The sequence below is a fragment of the Pezoporus wallicus genome, unplaced genomic scaffold, assembly GCF_028554395.1.
Source record: "Pezoporus wallicus isolate ANWC-B61680 ecotype Strahan unplaced genomic scaffold, APGP_CSIRO_Pwel_v1 contig_7505, whole genome shotgun sequence".
NCBI classification, from domain to species: Eukaryota; Metazoa; Chordata; class Aves; order Psittaciformes; family Psittacidae; genus Pezoporus; species Pezoporus wallicus.
The window spans coordinates 604,638-625,061 of NW_026638908.1; the positions used below are offsets into that span (position 1 = coordinate 604,638).

At 38.2% G+C, this 20,424-nt stretch overlaps 1 protein-coding gene across 1 annotated transcript in view; it reads left to right on the forward strand.

Moving 5' to 3' along the window:
• Positions 1–20,424, forward strand: part of FIG4 (FIG4 phosphoinositide 5-phosphatase) — a 68,953-nt gene that overhangs the window by 38,496 nt on the left and 10,033 nt on the right. The window contains exons 16-22 of the mRNA XM_057413165.1: positions 1,816–1,954; positions 4,419–4,477; positions 5,486–5,633; positions 6,491–6,574; positions 9,288–9,483; positions 13,889–13,971; positions 19,202–19,291. Coding sequence (XP_057269148.1) covers positions 1,816–1,954; positions 4,419–4,477; positions 5,486–5,633; positions 6,491–6,574; positions 9,288–9,483; positions 13,889–13,971; positions 19,202–19,291 — 799 coding nt within the window. The remainder of the gene's footprint in view (positions 1–1,815; positions 1,955–4,418; positions 4,478–5,485; positions 5,634–6,490; positions 6,575–9,287; positions 9,484–13,888; positions 13,972–19,201; positions 19,292–20,424) is intronic.

Genomic DNA, 20,424 nt, shown 5'->3' on the forward strand with positions numbered 1-20,424 from the left:
ACTTATCAGGAAGAAAGAATACGTGTTACTGCTTTTAACTTTTTTTTTTTAATTCTCAGTGTCTTCAACAATCTTTTTGTTTTTCCAGAGCTTTTTATTGAGTTTTGAATAGCTTTCTTGCACTGTTCCCAGCCTTCCTAATTCTCTCCTTAAGTCTTGGTTAAACTGTGACACTACATTGCAGAAACAGTATGGCCTACAAACCATAAGGACCTACATATGCTTTTGAGTATTACTATGTAGAAGAGTTAATGTTCATAAAGCGATCCTCCTAGAAAATTGAAACGGTGAGGAGCAAGAAAGAAAGTAGAATAAGTATCTTTCTGCAAGAGTGCTCTGGAGGGACAGCAGAAGTATCTGTGGGAGTATAAGTGGATAGAAAAGGAAAAAAAGTCATGTTCCGGATGAAAGGTCCTCAAGTAGGGGAGGGGAGCCAGGTTACATCTAGAGGTTTGCCTTTTTCTTCCCTTTTCCCGAGGCCTTGACCTGTTTTACACCCTGTGGCTGTTTAAACAGAAGATTTCCCTTCCAAATGCTGGCCTCCATATATGCGTGCTTCCATAAAATAGGATACTTTTCTATAACCATATTGTCACCAAATTTCTACATAGCACTTCTTTTGCTTAATTCCCTGTAAAATATATGTTGCACAGAGGAAAAGAGACATTTGAATTTTGGAGAGAAAGAGGTATTGACTGAAACTTTAGTGGTAGACAGGAACCAACTTCGTCCTTGCTGTCATACCGCTGCTTTGTGGATTCTATTTCTTTTGCCTGCTTCCTGATATACTGAGACTTCACTTCGTCTTTTTGATGCAGTGTGTTGCTAAAAGGACACTCAGCTGTCAGAATACTTTTTCTGAAATATGGAAAGAACTGAAGGAGTAACACTGTCTATTGAACTAGTTTGGACTATGCCTGTCTGGTGATTACTGAACTGCAAACAAGGGGAGACAAGGGCTTTCCACATGCTAATTCCTCAGGGCACGAATAGTTCTCCACATACTCCCCTTATCTGAAGCTTCTTTGCATTTAAGCCTTCCTCTGCCCCTAGGACTGTGCTTGCAAAAGTCTTTATCACAGTTCACCACCCCCAAGCCTGCATCTGACTCCAGCTTTTCTTCATAACTGTTGCAACTCATCCGATCTGCAGCTAAGTAGCAAAAGAGGTTTTAAAGATGCAAGTGAGCAACGTTTCGTGTCTTGCTTCATCTACCATGGTATGTAACTACTGGATTTTAGCACTGGCCTTGATGAAGCTTAGAATATGGCAAGAGAAATTGATAATTTAAGCCAACAGGAAAAAAAGCCCAAATCATTAGAAAGTGTTTGTGAAGTTTAATCATTTTGCTGATTATGTTTTGGCTAGAAAACCTGAAAGAATTCATAATTTGTGTGTTGTGTGGGAAACTTGTGTATTGTCTGGATACTGTTTAACTTCATTAAATTATTCCTCTGTTAATTAAACTGCAGTAAATTCATATGTCAGACTCTCCAATACAAGCACATGCTTCCTGCATACACATATATATGCAGAGGTGGGAGACCTCATGAGGTCTTGCTTCTGCAAAGCCGCTAAGCAGGGCTGCTGCCTCAGCTCCTTGTGAGAGAAGCCAAGGAAAGAGGCACTACTGGTACCACCCCCATGTGTGGCAGAAGTTCAGGTCTAAAGGAAGTTTCATTATGGTGGTTGAAACCCAGAGGTCCCTGTAGAAGTCATACACGCTCTGTGAGGAGCAAACATAAACAAGCTGATGTCTGAATGAGCTTGTGCTCTGCAGTGTTCCTGGTGTTAAGTGTATCTCTTGTCTAACAGATGCAGACAGGCAAGATTCTATCAATCTCTTTCTGGGAGTATTCAAGCCTACAGAAGGAAAACCACATCTCTGGGAACTTCCCACTGATTTTTATTTGCATCACAAGAACACCCTCAGTCTGTCACAGACCAGGCGAAGGTATTTTGCTGTTCGTTTTTCTGTTTGGTATTGCTCTAATAAACTTGAAAAAATATGTGTTGTTAACAAAATAATTTGGTCAGCCTGTCAAATGCTTGCTTACTGTTTTTTAAAAAATCCCAGAACACCCAGACCTTGAAGAGATTACCAAAACTGTTGGATGTTGGTGTTTTGAAGGTTTTGGTTTAGTATGTTGTTTTCTTGTTCTACTAGAAAAAAGGCATTTCATTTAATATAAATTTCTATCGTGCAGTGTGAAAGGCCTTCACTATTTTACCAAAATACAGTTACCAATGTCTCATTAAGCAATATGCAAGTGTAATTTTTGATGGTTAGATTTAGTAAATTGTTGTATTTGAGATTAGGTGATGAGGATAACTTTTTGTGTGTGTGTAATGCACTTAGTCTGCAGCTGTGTATACCGAGATGCCCATGATTTTCTACCACCTTTTCAGCCATGTCTAGACTATTTTTCTTCATTTACATTCCACTGTAGTTGCGCTGTAAGATGTAGAAGTAATAGCGCTAAAGTATAAAGATTTTAAAGTAATTTAGAGCACTTCACAATATGGCATACTTTTAAGGATTATAAATACTGTGTGTAAGGGAATAAAAAAAATCCATTTTAAGAAAAAAAAACAGTACTACTTGTTAGCTAAACCATCTCTCTTGGGAATTGTGCTGTTTGTGTCTTTGTTCATTCTGTGAGTCTTAAAGCTCTATTACAAATGGTAGATCTGAATATCTGAATTTAGGTTTTTGTCTGGGGAAAATTGCAAGGTTTAAACAGTGCATTCATGCCCTGTTGACTGCTTATTCCATTAAACCATTGTGGCAGCTGGCATGTTATATGACCATTTTTAAATTTCAGTCCTTTTGTATTGCCTCCTGTGGCTTCTATGGATGCTAGCTCATCTCAGCTATACAGCCAAGTGCTGTTTCATGCACACATGAAACATGCAACTTTAATTTTATTGCCTACTGGTTCTGAACATTATGTCAAAAATTAATTCATCTGATATATTCAAATATACGAATGTCCTGGTCTCCCTGTCATCATTTACTTTGTAAAACTGTGTCTGTTAGTCACAGATACTGTTCTCAAATGAGGTGGAACATTTAAAAAAACCAAATTGATGGTATTCTTCATTTATTTGTTAATTATTCATTCTGGCCAGAATTTCTTCTGAGCGCTTATAATGTACAACCAGATGTCTTCTTATACGAACAAAATGACACCTCCATCTAATAAGTAGTAAGGTGAAAAATGCTCTTCTAAGTAATTTTTGGTTTCTATCAAACTGTTGGACAAATTCTTTGTATAACTTCTTCCTGCCTCTCTGTGCAGTGCCTCTTTTGTATTCCTTAGGCACAGCAACAAAGGAAATAATGAAAACTCATAATGAAATCAAGGATAGAGGAAGAAGGAAGATGTTGTTTCCTGTCATTGAAACATCTTTTTGCTATCTGCATTTCCTATATTGTATTTGTCTCTCCCTCAGAATGAAGAGCTTTCATAATGAGTTTCATATACTATCTTTTATATAATTTGTAATTCACATGAAAGGACAGTGAATATGGAAAAGGAGACTTTCTGTTACCATATTACGTACCATTTCTGAAAAAAAACCCCAGCAAAACTGGGTACGTCTGCATAGTTTCTGAAAGTACTGGATAAAATGGCTTGCTAGCATGACCTGATACAGTGCTGCTAGAGGAGATGGGACTGTCAGGTGTAACTCATTCCTTTCTTTCTCTGACATATATAGTTCATATGATTGAAGTGTGCTGCCCTGCCTGTTCTCCACCATTTGCTAAGTCCCACTAACAGGTCTACCTCTGGGCATGGTGCACAATGCTTTTACAGCCCTTACAATATTATTAATACATACATATTTGAAATAAAAAAATCAATTAAGATAAATGTTTTTCTTTTCATCTGAAGCAATGAAACAGAAGAAACTATCAGAATAATTTAGAAAGGATATTAAAGTAAATTTTGATGTGTAGAAGTCAGCTGCTTTGTCAGTCTTCTGATTTTATTATCATTAACCTTCATTTCTTCATACCCTTATCCTAAATTTTAGGATCTGAATGACAAGTGGTGGGTGGAGTATGGGTTGATTATTTTTTTTTTTTGAAAACCAAAACAAGAGAAATATGTAAATATCTTCTATGTGTACTGAGTACTTAACTTTCTGTACTGTAGAGGTAGGCACCTAATACAAACCACTCTTCCCTCTATACCTGTATTGACATTCATGTGTTTTAAATTTCATTACCTGAGAGCAGAATAGTAAGAAGGATGCCTGTTGAAATAAATCCTATATCCACACTTGATTTATAAAGTAATGCTTACTGAAGTGACATTCTATGTCTGGATAGTTGTTGTTATGTGTAAACGTTTAGACTGGATACAAATCAAACCTGCTCTATCAATTGAGTGTCTGTTTTTCCTGTACAGTTATACTTACTGGTGGACCACAGGTGTACTACAGCATTTACCTCTTCCTTTTGATGAAGGTAGGAACTACATTTGCTCCTTGCCTTAACAGTGTATCTCACAAAAAGAAGTTTTAGTCACAAATGCTTTTTAACTGCTTTAGATCCCCAATCTGAAGAAAAAATAAATGTTCCAGTAGTGATTGCTAAATACCTTCTTTGTTTATTCCCCCTTCCACCTACCCCCAGTAAACTATGATTTTTTAACTGCAGGATGCAAGGCACCTAACTGGCTAAACCTTGACCTCCATATGTTTATGTGTTGAGGGTGCACTTCTTTTTTTTTTTTTTTTTTTTAACTTATTAACTTATATTTAGCATATATTTATAGTCCATGGTGGTGGTTACATTCCTGTTGCAGGGTATAGCTGGTGTGTTTTATTTCTCCAGGATACTGTTTTATTAGGAATTGTTGTCATGGAGGGAAATCAATTTATGGTGGTTGATCATGCATATTTATTAAAGATGTTCTATGCATCTTCTTCATGTCATATTTTCTTGTCTTAGAGGGAAATAGGCTGAGAAAGTTGGGGCTGTTCAGCCTGGAGAAGAGAAGGCTGAGTGGAGACCTCATAGCAGCCTTCCAGTATCTGAAGGGGAGCTGTGGGGGTGCTGGGGAGGGACTCTTCATTAGGGACTATAGTGACAGGACAAGGGGTAATGGGTTAAAACTGAAACAGGGGAAGTTTAGATTGGATATAAGGAGGAAATTTTTTCCTGTGAGGGTGGTGAGACACTGGAATGTGTTGGCCAGGGAAGTTGTGATGCTCTATCCCTGACGTTGTTCAAGGTCAGGTTGGACAGAGCCTTGGGTGACATGGTTAGTGTGAGGTGTCCCTGCCCATGGCAGTGGGGGTGGAACTATATGATCTTAAGGTCCTTTCCAACCCTAACTATTCTATGATTCTATGAATATGTCTGTAGGAAAATGCCCGTTAGGGTGGCTAGGTAAGGAGGCTGCTGTTTGTTTAGAATTTGCAGAGTCAGTAATTGTTAGTATAAAGATTATTTTATTTTTCTTTTCCCCAGTGGCATGTCCTGAAAACAGACGCAAGTTGACAGTGAAGAAATTCCACAAGTATGAAGAGGAAATTGATATACACAACGAGTTTTTTCGGCCATATGAGTTGAGCAGTTTTGATGAGACCTTTTGCTTGGCAATGACGAACTCTACACGGTATATTGGGTTCTTTTGTGACTATAAATCTTTAACTGGAAGTTGATTTGGTGTGAATTAACTGTACATTTGATGTATTTGGTTACATCTGCGTAACAGGAGTTTTGGCAACTGTTTGTTTTCTGGGGACTTTTTTTAAGATAAAAATTTAGAAAACGTAGAAACTAAATCACAGTACTGAAATGGAAATGCTACTGTAAAAAAATTCTGATAAGATAGCATTTAAGTTTCCAATTATTTTCCATTAGGGGATACCAAATGTTTGGGCACTTGGCTGAGAAATGAGCTTTTCTCTGTGGACTCGGATCGCAGAGGCTTCCTTCAAAGCAATTATTTTCTAATTTTTTGGCTTTCATTTTACAATTGTTTTCTTCAGTTCATCAGCTTCTCACAGCTGGCCAGATAGTTTTGGTTGTGGTTTTGTTTTGTTGTTGGCAGCAATCAGATGGATATTCTGAGAATAATCTTAATCACACTTTAGCTAAAGAGTTCCAGGCAGGTTATGTTTCATGTAGCTTTTTGACCCAATTTGAGTGTTGGCAGCATTTTGAAAACAATATAGCAGAGTTACAGGGCTTCTTCATCAGGGGAATGGAGCAGATTGCTCGAGCCTCCTTGACAAGTGGTAATGTTTGCAGTTGTTTCATGGGACTAAATGCAACTGAAAGCTTTTTAAATTCCTGGGGGGTAATATTTACATGACTCTTAACTGGTAATGAAGTTAGAACTTGATGTTTATTTTATATATATATATATTTTTATTTTTTTTTTAATTCAGAGGTAGATGTTAGAGGTGGCTCTTCCAGGAAGTTTTAAAACTTCCACTCATGATCAGTTACTCCTTTCTTTTTTGCCAGAGACTTTATGCCTAAGAATGTGGGGATTGATCCAAGTCCATTTACTGTTCGTAAACCTGATGAAACTGGAAAATCAGTGTTGGAGTAAGTCCGAAATACAAAATTTTGTTCTAGTTTTAATAGTAGTGAAGTAGTAATGCAAAGATATAAACTCTTTCTGTGTGTCTTTGCAGCATATTTTCTGTTACATGGGAAATAAGTCATTGGTGTTATAGTGTAGAATTGTATACTTTGAAAATCATATCAAATTTGAGATTCTTACTTGACACTGGGAATTCTTTATTCGGACTTGTTTAATCTTTTCTGTTTTCTTATACTCTAAGTGAAACCTATGAGAAAAGTTTATCTAGAATAAAGATACAGAGGTTATTAAAATTTGATCATCCTGTGTAATCATCATAATACGAGTGGCAACTGTATTTTCTATTGGAGATGACAGGAAAAAAAAAGTTCATATTGAATAATAGAACATAACCCAAACCAGCAATAAATGCCAATGCCAATTTCAACATAGTTGTTGATAAAAAATGTTATTAAAATATTTACAGATAACACTATATAAAATAATTCACCAACAGTTATTTGCACAAATGAATGTTTCATTTAGCTGCATCCTGAACTTGCTTTGTTACTTTATGCATTCTATTGTCGTGTTTGGTCTGCTGGACCACAAAAGGGCTATGCAGATTACTCCTGAACCAATTCATTCTCTCTTTCTTTAAGGAAACCTTTTGCCAGTAATGACTAAACTTTGCTGTCACAACGTTATAAGTTCATCTGAAAACTTGTTGTTCTGCAAAAGGCCACAAAATTTGACTGTCTCATAAATAACATCTGTTGTGCCTTGACCCTGAGGGACTCACTGTCAATAAATGTTGAGAGTAGACTATGCTCATCACTAGTAGAACCTGATTTCATGCTACTGATGGGAATACTCTGGGAATAAGCAGAACGACTGTTCAGCAGTTCTACAGTTTATTTTTGCTAAGAATTGTGAGTTTATGGATACTTTTGAGGATAAGCTTTATTCTTCTGCATTGATATAATGTCAGATTTTGGGTTATCTAATTTCTCGACAGATATTCCATTAAATACTTGACCATTATACATTTTTCTCAGGCACTTTGCTTCAGGCCCTCCACTGTGATTTTTAGGGTTTTTTACCAGGTAGAGAATCAGCTAGATCAAAGCCATGTTCCAGGGCTCCTTGGGTGTTGCTCCTAAGGCTTCTCATGCATTGGCTATGCAGTGGGGTAAGATATCGCTTCAGTTGTCCACCTTACCCATATTTAGCTCTTGGCAGACGTGGTATCTTTGCCTTTGTAAGTGTTCTGTTTCCTCAGGGCAATTAGATTTTGGCCACCTTCTGAGTATGTGTTGAGGGTGGGGCTATCACTTTTACCTGTATTTGACTACCTGCTTCATTCTGCAGCTCTCAGAAAGGACTGTTTTTCTTGTGACCTCTACCTCATTTAGAAAAGCAGGGAAGATAACCTTATTTTTCTCTAAAAAGAATGCAGTATGTCTTCATAGCTGTAAATTTCAGTCTAAGGGGATGTCAGTTTCTGCATAACTAGAAACTAAACTTACCTCTAGTGTTTTCTCCCTTAAGGTATTTGTTCAATCTGTAGGAATTATTCTGATATATTAAAGTCCTTGTGGGCAGGGTATGCTCTCAGATCAAGAACCTTTGGGAGGATTCTCCTACTTGCTTGTGTGTGTTCCTAAAGCCTATAGAGTTTAGCTAGTTCACTACAGGGATAAATTGCTGTATGAGTTGGACTGCATGGGGTGGAGTTCTTGTGACAGTCATGATATGCTCCACTAGAGCTCAAATGATACTGGTGACCTCCATGCATTTGCTGATTAGAACATTAGACCTACAATTCAAAACAGCATTTGCACCAAACTGCATGCTGTTGTCAAAGGCTTTTAGCAAGCTGCTGTCTTCCTTTAGAGCTTTCCTTCAGAGTACATCACACACAGTGTCAGTGTATATATGGACAATCACCTCAGTGAGGAGATGTGGATTCCCTGTTTCCAGAACATATTTGTGTAAAATATATTAATTGCCTGTCTTCCAGTCCCTCTTTCTCCAGAGTCCCTGAAAGACTGTGACAGTGTCTAAGAGGAAAGTGCAACTACATACCCATCTATGAGCAGTAGGAAAGGATATAGAGGATTAAGGGTGGTACAATTTCTGATATGTAGAATAATGTGTACCTTTCAGTTTGTACAGTTAAACCCAGTGTTAGTCTACTGAATATAGATGCTGTATCTTGAACAATTTTTGCAAATAAGGCAGCTCTTTATATTGCCTAGAATTTCTAGAGGGAGAAGTACATACCACATAAGGAAATGCTGCTGATTAAAAAACTCATTTGAGGGGAGAGATATGGAAAAAGAAGGGGGAAAAGTGACATTATGATTTAGACTTTGGGGCCCCAGATTAAGAAAGCCAGAAAGTGAAACTTTTTCCCAGATCAAATCCAAAGATGTTACGTCTCAATTAATTTTTATTCCTTTTTATTCATTCAGTCTGGGGAAGGGATTTAAATAAGAAATCAGAGAATTGGTGGAGAAAAGCTGACATGATCCTTTGAGCTTTCTTCAAATGCTCTGAAATAAGAACAGATTGAAGAAAAGTAAATCAGTTGGGGGTTTCAAAAGATTAGCAAGAAATTGCTCCAGAGAATGGAACTCATTTCCCCAAATAAGATTGTAACCAAAATTGGGAATTTTAAATACTTGTTAATATCACACTAATTTCATAAATACACACTGCTTTTCATAACAGGAGCAAAAGTAATAGAGAAGAAACTGTGCTGCAGCGGAAAACAGCTGCTAGTGCTCCTCCACCCCCAAGTGAAGAAGCAGTTTCAAGTAGTTCTGAAGATGATTCTGGGACAGACAAAGAAGATGAAGGTGCTGTGTCACAGCGTTCAACTCCAGTAAAAGTGACTGATGCAGGAGACAATACAAAAATCACAGAGGTAAGAAATTATTGTAGCAGGCAAGAAGGTTAATCATGGACTTAAAATTCACATTTCCTTAAAGAAAATCCCCACTAAATGTTATAGAATGGTCAGAAGTAAAGCACTGAGAAATTAAGCGAAAAAGGTCTCCAGTGTAATTTCTTTGTGTAGATATGTGATCATGAGATGCTCGAATTTGAGATCCTCAAGACAGTGAGAAGAGCGTGCAGCAAGCTCACTGCCCTGGACTTCAAAAGAGCAGACTTTGGCCTCTTCAGGACCCTGCTTAGTAAGGTTCCATGGGATACAGCCCTAGAGGGCAGGGGGGACCAAGACTCTTGGTTGATACTCAAGGATCACCTGCTACAAGCTCAGGAGTGTTGCATCCCAACTAGAAGGAAGTGCAGCAGGAGAGCCAGGAGACCTCCTTGGATGGATAAGGAGCTCCTGAGGAAAATTCAATTGAAAAAAGAGGCTTATAATAAGTGGAAGCAAGGACAGGTGGCATGGGAAGAGTACAGGGATGTTGTCCAGGAAGCGAGGGACCAGGTTAGGAAAGCTAAGGCCCAGTTACAATTAAACTTAGCTAGAGGTATTAAAGGTAACAGGAAGGGACCCTACAAGTACATAGCAAATAAAAAACAGACTAGGGAGAAGGTAGGCCCCCTCAGGAAGCTATCAGGAGAACTGGCTACCCTGGATTTGGAGAAGGCTGAGGTTCTGAATGGCTTCTTTGCCTCAGTCTTCACTGGCAAAGGCTCTGACTGCACCACCCAAGTCTTGGAAGGCAGATGCAGGGACTGTGAGAATGAAGACCTTGGGCCCACTGTAGGAGAGGATCTGGTTCGAGACCATCTTAAGAACTTGAACATGCACAAGTCCATGGGACCTGATGAGATCCATCCGTGGGTCCTGAAGGAACTGTCCATCATATTTGAGAAATCATGGCAGTCAGGTGAAGTTCCTGACGATGGAAAAAGGGAAATATAACCCCCATTTTCAGGAAGGGAAAAATGGATGACCTAGGGAATTACAGACCAGTCAGTCTCACCTCTGTGCCTGGCAAAATCTTGGAGCAGATTCTCCTGGAGGGCATCCTAAGGCACATGAAAATCAACAAGGTGCTTGGTGACAGCCAGCATGGCTTCACTAAGGGGAAATCCTGCCTGACCAATTTGGTGGCCTTCTATGATAGGGCTACAGAACTGATGGACAGGGGTAGAGCAGTTGATGTCATTTACCTGTACTTGTGCAACACATTTGACACTGTCCCACACGACATCCTTGTCTCTAAATTGGAGAGACATCAATTTGATGGATGGACCACTTGGTGGATAAAGAACTGGCTGGATGGCCGCACACAAAGAGTTGTGGTCAATGGCTCAATGTCTGGCTGGAGACCAGTAACGAGTGGTGTCCCTCAGGGATCGGTGTTGGGACCGGTCTTGTTCAACATCTTTGTCGCTGACATGGACAGTGGGATTGAGTGCGCCCTCAGCAAGTTTGCTGATGTCACCAAGCTGTGTGGTTCGGTTGATATGCTGGAGGGAAGGAATGCCATCCAGAGGGACCTTGACATGCTTGTGAGCTGGGCTGATGCCAATCAGATGAAGTTTAACCTTGCTAAGTGCAAGGTCCTACAGCTGGGTCGGAGCAATCCCAGGCACAGCTACAGGTTGGGCAGAGAAGAGATTCAGAGCAGCCCTGTGGAGAAGGACTTGGGGGTGTTGGTTGATGAGAAAATAAACATGAGCCAGCTTCAGTGTGTGCTTGCAGCCCAGAAAGCCAACCGTATCCTGGGAGCATCAAAAGGAGCATGACCAGCAGGTCGCAGGTGGTGATCCTGCCCCTCTGCTGTGCTCTTGTGAGACCTCACTTGGAGTATTGTGTGCAGTTCTGGTGTCCTCAACATAAAAAGGGCATGGAACTGTTGGAACAAGTCCAGAGGAGGGCCACAAGGATGATCAGGGGACTGGAGCCCCTCCCGTATGAAGACAGGCTGAGGAGGTTGGGGCTGTTCAGCCTGGAGAAGAGAAGGCTGCATGGAGACCTCATAGCAGCCTTCCAGTATCTGAAGGGGGGTTATAGGGATGCTGGGGATGGACTCTTCATTAGAGACTGTAGTGATAGGACAAGGGGTAACGGGTTCAAACTTAAACAGGGGAAGTTTAGGTTGGATATAAGAAGGAAATTCTTTCCTGTGAGGGTGGTGAGGCACTGGAATAGGTTGCCCAAGGGAGGTTGTGAATGCTCCATCCCTGGCAGTGTTCAAGACCAGGTTGGACGAGGCCTTGGGTGATATGACTTGGCGTAAGGTGTCCCCACCCATGGCAGGGAGGTTTGAACTAGATGATCTTAAGGTCCTTTCCAACCCTAATTATTCTGTGATTCTATTCTGTGATTCTATATTAGCACAACTGCTTTTAAAACTTTGCTGTTATTGTTACTGTGCAATAGTGAAACATAGCAAAAAATAACATTTTTAAAAAAATTCCCTGGTGTATAAAACTATTGCAGTTGCAATCTCTTTAGTGCTAATTTGTATGAAAATATTAATTTGTAATTCATGTAACATTACTTCAAAATCTTTCCTGTAGGTATCCATTTCGGGTACCTCTGAAAATGTCTTAGCAAAAGGGTATGCTAATGGCGACTATACAGATTTGGAAAATACTTGCTGTATTTTGGGTTTGTTGGGTTTTTTTCCTGTTTGTAGTTTTGGGTTTTTTAGTCGCAAGTAATTTAAATGGTTATAGTGCTGTGCTTGTACACATTATCACTTTTAAAGAAACATCAGTATTTATGACCTCAGTCAGTGTAAAATGCCATGTCTGATAATCAACAGAGAATAAAACTACCTTTTTTTCTACTACAATTCAAATTTTCATTCTATTCAGTCTTTAGCCTAGGGTTATGTATTCTTAGATAATGCATTTTTCAGCCTTCTGTAGAGCACTGTCTTCTTCCTAACCTTAATAAAGCATTTTCAATGAAATAACTAAGAAAGTGTAGTATTATTTTGGGCAATTTGGCTTAATTGTCATGCCAGTACAAGTACATTTGTTTCTGTCTATGCAAGATACTTTCTCTGGAAATTTTTCATTATCTCTGAATAACAGAGTACCCGGCAGAGCAAGTGTTTGTTGTTTATTTTCTTTAACAAAAATCTAACCTGAAATTTTATTCTTGATTCTTACCATTGCACAAGTGCTCATGTCAGTTTTTCTATCTGTATGTTGAACACAATTCAACACTCAGACCTAAGGTACGTTTTTTAGATTTTTAAGATGCTTAAATGAAAGATGCATGTAAAAACAAAGTAAGATTTAAGATAGTGTTGAATTTTAATGGCTTACAATTGGGTGAGCTATTCTTATTGTTTCAGTAATGCACATGAACAAATATTTTCCTATTTATTAGCACATTTTCATGCATTGAATTTTAGTTCTAATTTGCATTGTTAATTTTTGTCATTGCTTATTAAGGTTGCAGTGCTGAAAAGTATTACCTATTCAGTTATGATGAATTGCTGCGTTAGCAATTAACTTGGGTTATTGCTAATGTCTGCCTGCCCATTATAAATCTATTCTCTTCAAAAGTTCAAAGCTTCTCTTAGATGCATTATTTTTGAGGGCATAGTATTTATGGAAGCTTTCTTTTCAGGAAGAACCCAAACAGGTAGTTTCTTTCTGTTCACATCTCACAAAAGTCAATAATAAAATGCTTTAATACTTGTGGTCAGCACATACGTTTCTAAAGTTGTTCTTTGACTTTGGATCTTTTTAAATGAGAAGAAAAATATTTTTACAGTTGACTTGCAGTCACGTGTCTTGTCAGTAAACCCCCTCAGTTCAACACTGAATCATTAGACATTGTTAGTGAAGCATTGCATATGCATTGGATCCTTGTTATGATTGACTGACATGATTTTGTAATGTATGAAATAAAAATAGTTTTGTTCAACCTGAGGTTTGTAATTATTTCAGAACTGACAGCAGGAAATGTGAAGGCAAATGTGGGAGCATGTTTGGAATGAATATGATTTATTCTATATTAAGTTCCAACACAGCAGAATTTAATACCTACATCATTATATATATCCTAGAAATATAGTTTATGCTACTAATATGTTGTTTTATCTGATGTTATCTTTCAAGAATCCTTTCCTTTATTTGTGGAACTAATGTTTTGAGTATTATTTTTAATTAAGAAAAACCCACAAAAAAAAAACCCAATCAATCAAACAAACCCAATCAAACACATGCACAAGCCAAGTTTACTGTGGATATGAGAAACTTACTCGGTTTTGCCTGCACTTTTGAAAATATTTTCAAGTTTAGAAAGAATTCTTTGCTTGAAACCAAACATTTCTTTGAATATTGTTATGACATTCTCAGTATGAACCTTTCTTCTTATGTTCCAGAATGTAGTGCAATCAACAAAAGATGTGTATGGAGTCAATCTTTCAGATGTTCCTTCAGAAGAGGATCTCACAATATACACTAGGTGAGATAAATTTCCAGTGGTAATCAGTAAAACATAATTGGAGCTAGTTAAATGTAGCTTGTCAAAGTGTTGCTCTAGATTACATTTATTTAAATTATAAATTTTAGACATATTTGGATATATGCACTTTTCTGTTTGTAAAATCAAACTCTTTTCAGATGTCTGTGTTGATTCTAATTTCAGTGAAAGTTATGGAGATGTCTCTGAATGCAAAATTTGGAACTTCAGTCGAATGAAGGATGCTTCAGTAGAAATACGTATCACTTAATATAGTTATAGAAATTAATAAATTCCATATGAGTAGTGGTTTCATGGTTCTAAGCTGTGTAATCTGGGGGTTTTTTGCATTTTTCAAATGTTAAATTATGCCCGTTCATATCGGTCATTTGTGAAATAGCCTCTTCTATAAAAATGCATGCAAACCAGGAGAAGTTAAGTCTCTTTTAACACAACACATCTCTACAAATAGGACATTAACTGTCAGCCTTTCCTCAAATTTAAATGGTTGTGTGACTTTGGTCAAGGAAAATTACTTTTCTGAATAATATGTAGCCCTTTTTCTTGAATTGTTTTGGCCTTTTGAGCTTGAAATAGAAAAATTGTGGGTTTTATATGGAGATCTTGGGACTGTTACAAAATATATGGCAGGTTATGAGGAGAAAAGTTGAGAAAATTGGTCAGAATAACTCGCAGTGTAGAAGCACGGATATTGAAGTGACAGATATTTGCAGTGTAAGTTTCAGGAGAGGGGGAAGTCCGTTTGGCCCTTGTCATTATTGGAGTTCCATGAAATAACAAAGTGCAAGTATATGCGGCATGTGGGTTTACGTGTGCCTGTGTGTGTGTGTATATATATACATGCACAGCACTAAGCACAGTGTGCGTGATAATGTGCTCTTAAACACCGCATTGTGAACAGCCACTTGCTTTTAATAAATCGATATGTAAATTCAAAGCATACGTACTGGAAGTGAGTAATATACAGCAAAGCACAAGACAAAACGCAGCTCCTAAGGTGGTCTGGCAAATCCCTACTCAGCTTATACACTTTGAGGTAAACTGCTAAAGTGTGAGGCCACATGCTGTGCAACACCTGCAGGCTCTCCTCAGGAGCTGGGAGCTGCTGGCTTACCGTGAGCAGTTGGAGGTAAGTGTTGGTGGGAAATCATCAAGGTATTACCTCTGAGCTCCAGCTACACAAAAACTGGTTCTATTCAAGGGTAACTTGGAGTTTTATCCTCTACAAGACAGTTATCACCACTCCTGCAGGAGCCATGAAACTGTCAGCTCCCCAGGAGTGATCAGCAAATTAATGGTATGCTTCTCCAAGAAAAAGCAGTGACTCCCATTGTATCAGGAGTGCTGTTCTCTGAATTTAATGCCGTAGAGAGTGCTGGCTATGTGTTGCCATTGTTAAAAGATGCGCATTTAATACTATTGTTCTTACATTCTTTCCTTGATATCAGTATCTCACATTCTTTCCTCAGTATTTTGACTGAAATCAAAAAGAAGCTGGTTTAATTTTTATTTTTTTTTGTTAAATGAGAAATCAGTTTGAACCTTTTGAATTAGCTCAAACCAAAACTGAACTAGAATAATTTCAGCAATAGATGAACTAGAATGGAATCAAAAAGTTACTTGTTCAATTCCCTGGTGGAGGAGATTCTTTATTGAACTGTAATCTTTTTCTTTAAAAATTAGTCAGAATAATGGAATTTCAATCCTGGAGATCACTTGGAGAAATTCAGATCCAATTCGAAGAGCCTTTTAATTCCTAAAGGTTTATTCTGCTGTTACCAAGAGAGCGATCGCCAGTGCAAGACACCAGAAATGCAAAACAATAACATTTGCTTAATAAACCAATGCTTCAAACACCTGTTTAGATTGTACAATTAATGGAGTTTGAGGAAAGGGGTGTAAGAAAACTAACATGTCGAGAAAAACACTGTATGGTGAACACTTGTGAGGCATGCGTTGAAAGGGGCTTGTATACATTTGTTTTCATTTTCTAATGTCTAATAGCAGTTATTACCTTTTTTTACTTGTAACCTCTTCAACTTGTGAAGGAAGTTTTAATTCACTAGGGTATCTTCTCATTTAGTGTTATGTGAGGGTTAATCCTTAGTTCATTAAGCCTCTCAAAACATTTTTTTCCTTTTTATTTGAAAGTCTTTTTCTGTTAATTTTTCTTTAGTAGTAGATACTCCTCTTGCACTTTTTAGTTCAGTGAAATTCCCCTTTCTGTCTATTTCCCACATGCTGAGTAATTTGAAGATAGAATCATAGAATCACATAGAACAGTTAGGGTTGGAAAGGACCTTAAGATCATCTAGTTCTAACCCCCCTGCCATGGGCAGGGACACCTCACACTAAACCATATCACCCAAGGCCTCATCCAACCTGGTCTTGAACACTGCCAGGGATGGAGCATTCACAACCTCCCTGGGAAACCCATTCCAGTGCCTCACCACCCTAACAGGAAAGAATTTCCTCCTTACATCCAATCTAAACTTCCCCTGTTTAAGTTTTAACCTGTTACCCCTTGTCCTATCACTACAGTCTCTAATGAAGAGTCCATCTCCAGCATCCCTATAGGCCCCCTTCAGATACTGGAAGGCTGCAATGAGGTCTCCACGTAGCCTTCTCTTCTCCAGGCTGAACAGCCCCAACTTTCTCAGCCTGTCTTCATACGGGAGGTGCTCCAGTCCCCTGATCATCCTCGTGGCCCTTCTCTGGACTTGTTCCAACAGTTCCATGTCCTTTTTATGTTGAGGACACCAGAACTGCACACAGTACTCCAGGTGAGGTCTCACGAGAGCAGGGTAGAGGGGCAGGATCATCTCCTTTGACCTGCTGGTCACACTCCTTTTGATGCAGCCCAGGATACGGTTGGCTTTCTGGGCTGTAAGCGCACACTGCCAGCTCATGTTCATTTTCTCATCAGCCAAGACCTCCAAGTCCTTCTCCACAGGGCTGCTCTGAATCTCTTCTCTGCCCAGCCTGTAGCTGTGCCTGGGATTGCTCCGACCCATGTGTAGGACCTTGCACTTGGCATTGTTAGACTTCATCTGATTGGCATCAGCCCACCTCACAAGCGTGTCGAGGTCCCTCTGGATGGCATTCCTTCCCTCCAGCCTATCAGCTGAACCACGATAGTACTCTTGAATAGGGCTGAGGAGGATGTTTCTCATTATCTCTTAAATTTTTAACTTTCCTTACGCCTCTAACTTTGGTTCTTTATTTTTAACCACTAGAAAATGGATGCCAATGTGACAATTACCGTTTGGTGTACTGCATAGTTATTGTTCTGCAAATGGCCTAGTGCGAGCTGGTGTCTACTACAAGTCACTTTATGCAGATGACCAGCTTCGTGACAAGATCCAGAATTGCAGCTACTTCCCATTTAATCATTTTTCAGGCTGGACATTCAGTCTATTGTTACAGTAACACTGTAAACTTCATGGGGGCTTTTTAGCTCCCCATCCATATCAAGACAAAAAAAGATTGCATTTATTTTGTTTTTCTCAAATAATGCTGGCTTAAAAAATATATGGCAATTACAGATTCTTTACCTCTTTTAGCTAAAAAGACATAGTGCTATTTATGGTCTCATGTGGAAAGTATAGATTTTACTGACATCCTTTATTACAATGTACATCGTTTGAGAATAGCAGCAATTTATTTCACAGTAGGATTACAGTTCTCGCTTCAAGTCTTTTTCTATTATTGTAATAAAGGAAATGGAGATGCAAGATTGTGACTCTAGTTGACATCATTGGACATGTTATGTATGTTTTTTCTTTATTAGCATCAGGGACTTGAAGATTTAAAGTACTTCAGGTTAGGTTACTTTACATTGATCTACATTAATTCTATATGCAAATGAGAAGTACTTTGAATTTGTATAGCCAATTTTCACTGAGATAACTGTGTTAATTCTCATCAAAATAGAAATCACGGAAACCCAGATTGATTGAGGTTGGAAGGGACAGGAAGTTCTTCAAATAATTTGAGGATGTGTACTGCAGATCAGCTGTGCAGAGTATCTTACTGATGTCTGGTTGCATGTGTTAATCTGGGCCTTGTTTGTTTCAGAATATTGGATAATTTGAAGCAATTAATTAAATTACACTTTTGGTTTGTCTTTATTTGGTTTTGTTCCTTTTTTTTTTTTAAGCTTGTTTCAGTAGTAAGCTCCTGCACCAGAATATCTTTATTTCCACTTATAATTTTTGCATTTAGGAATGAAAGTATTCCTTCGACATCCAAAGTGATGTTGCATATTTCTGAGACTATTGTTTCTACAGAATAGAATCTGAATGGAGCAGAAAGAAAAGCCAGAATAAGTTGTTTAAGGAATGTATTGTCCCTTTATCTTCTATACACTCTTCCATGCAGTTGCTTTTGCACTATTAACTGTCCTCTGTTCAAATGTAGTAAATATTTCTGAAATAACCGATAAGACTATATTAAGCTAAATGGAAGCTAACTATTAGGAAAGACCCTCCACATCAGAGAATTGAAGTATTGAATTACAACTAACATTTACGTCTGTTTTCAGTAGCACAGATGTGTTGGAAAGCAAATGAGTTTAAGTGTGGGAGAACTACGTTCACGTATATTTGAAACTTACTTTTCTTCTTAGACTGACTGAATGAGATTAGTGCTTAACTAATTTTGCTCCTATTCATTGCCAAGAAAAAAAGCCATAACAGTATTTTCCATTTTCAGTGTTTTCCAGCAAATATTTGGAGGTGGGGGAGTTCTCCCAGAAGGTTGTGCTTGTAAATAAGAGATCTGGACTAACCACATTTCAGCTGAATAAACTAGACTGACTTTGGCTGAGGACCAACCAAAATCTGAAACTTTTCTGTCTTCTGCTGAGTTTTCTGATAGGCTATTTGCTTTGGAAAAAAGGCACAGGAAGTTGACTGTAGCAAGCTGCCTGTTTCATAGGGATGGAAGGTCTGTTTGTATCCCTGGACATACTAGGTGACACCAGTTAACAGGCAAATCTTTTTCAAGCTAAAAGATGCTGCTGAGTTTGCACATGCACCATGTAAATTTTTAAAAATTCCTTTTGTTTATCAGAGAGATAGATCATGATCATTGACTTACAGAACATGACTTAAAGATTCATTTTTTATATCATTGTCTTTCATTTGATGAATTTTGGGGAAATAGTTCTTTTATTTATTTGATTTATTCTCCTGTCTACTGCTTTCCACAGGTTTGTTCAGCTGGGACAGAGTCAGCATAAACAAGACAAGAACAGCCAGCAGTTGTGCTCAAAACACCACTTGGATAGGGTTATAAATTTGTAAGTATTCTTTTTTGTTTTCCCTTAAGCTTGCTTTTGCTTTTTTCTTTAGACCTGGAAAATCATCAGGTAAATTTGATGATAAATTGTTTGAGTCATACTTCTGTTGCTTTTTTTGTTTTTTGTTTTTTTTTAGTTTCACCTAGGCAGCTTTTATTTACTTTTGTCTCTGGAGTATGTCATCTCTTACCAAGCAGCACAGCTACTTCATAGTACTACAAGGCCTTTACTGCAATCCACTGATTTACAGAAACTTTAGCTTTGTTTCTTGTACTGCTTCTAGTCCACCCCTCCCATGCTGATAGAGTGAGTGATGCTTGAACACAGCACTTAACCCAAGCAAGGGATAGAGACTGGGAGTGTCTCAGTAGGGCTGAGAGAGCAGGATAACGTGAAACAGATTTAATATTGTGTATGAGACAGTTTTGCCTAACACCAGTGCTTTGTAGTTTGGTATTGCATGCATTTAAAGTGATGATACCACTGTGCATGGTTCATCGTTCACTTGCACTTTGAAGGTAAATGTCCCTGTAGTTTTATAAAAAAATATATCTGATGGGTATTAAAATAATAAATTAGGTTGGCAAACTGTAAAACTGTTTTTTAAATGTGAAGGAACAACCTTGAATGTTTGAAGGGAAATGGTTATTAAGAAAATGTTTTCAAATAATAGGAATACTTTTGCCGTGAGCAAAGGCAATTGCTTTTATGTAATGGCATTTTTGATGGTGTAGGAGATAATCATTCTTTTCTTGCCCCCTTAGAGTAAATTATTCCCCATGCTATGCTGCCGTAAAATGAACACAGCATTCATTAGAGTCTATCCACATAATTCTGATGGGTCAGATGTTCATTTTTCTCCTTTCCCAGGTGTAATTTCCATGTGTTTCTGAATAGTGGAAATGTAAAAGTCATAGAGCACATAAATCTGTGTCTCCTGTCAGTACTACTGTTCAAGTCATGCAGATCCTCCTTCTCTGACAGTTCTATGGAATGTGCTTTTCTGTGCAGATCTGAGAGGAAACAGGGTATCTTACAGTATATAATCTTTTCCCCCTAAAATTCTATCTTTATACAGCTTAGTTTTTTTCTTCACTTTTTGTTCTGCAGCTTTTTAAAAGCATTTAAATACT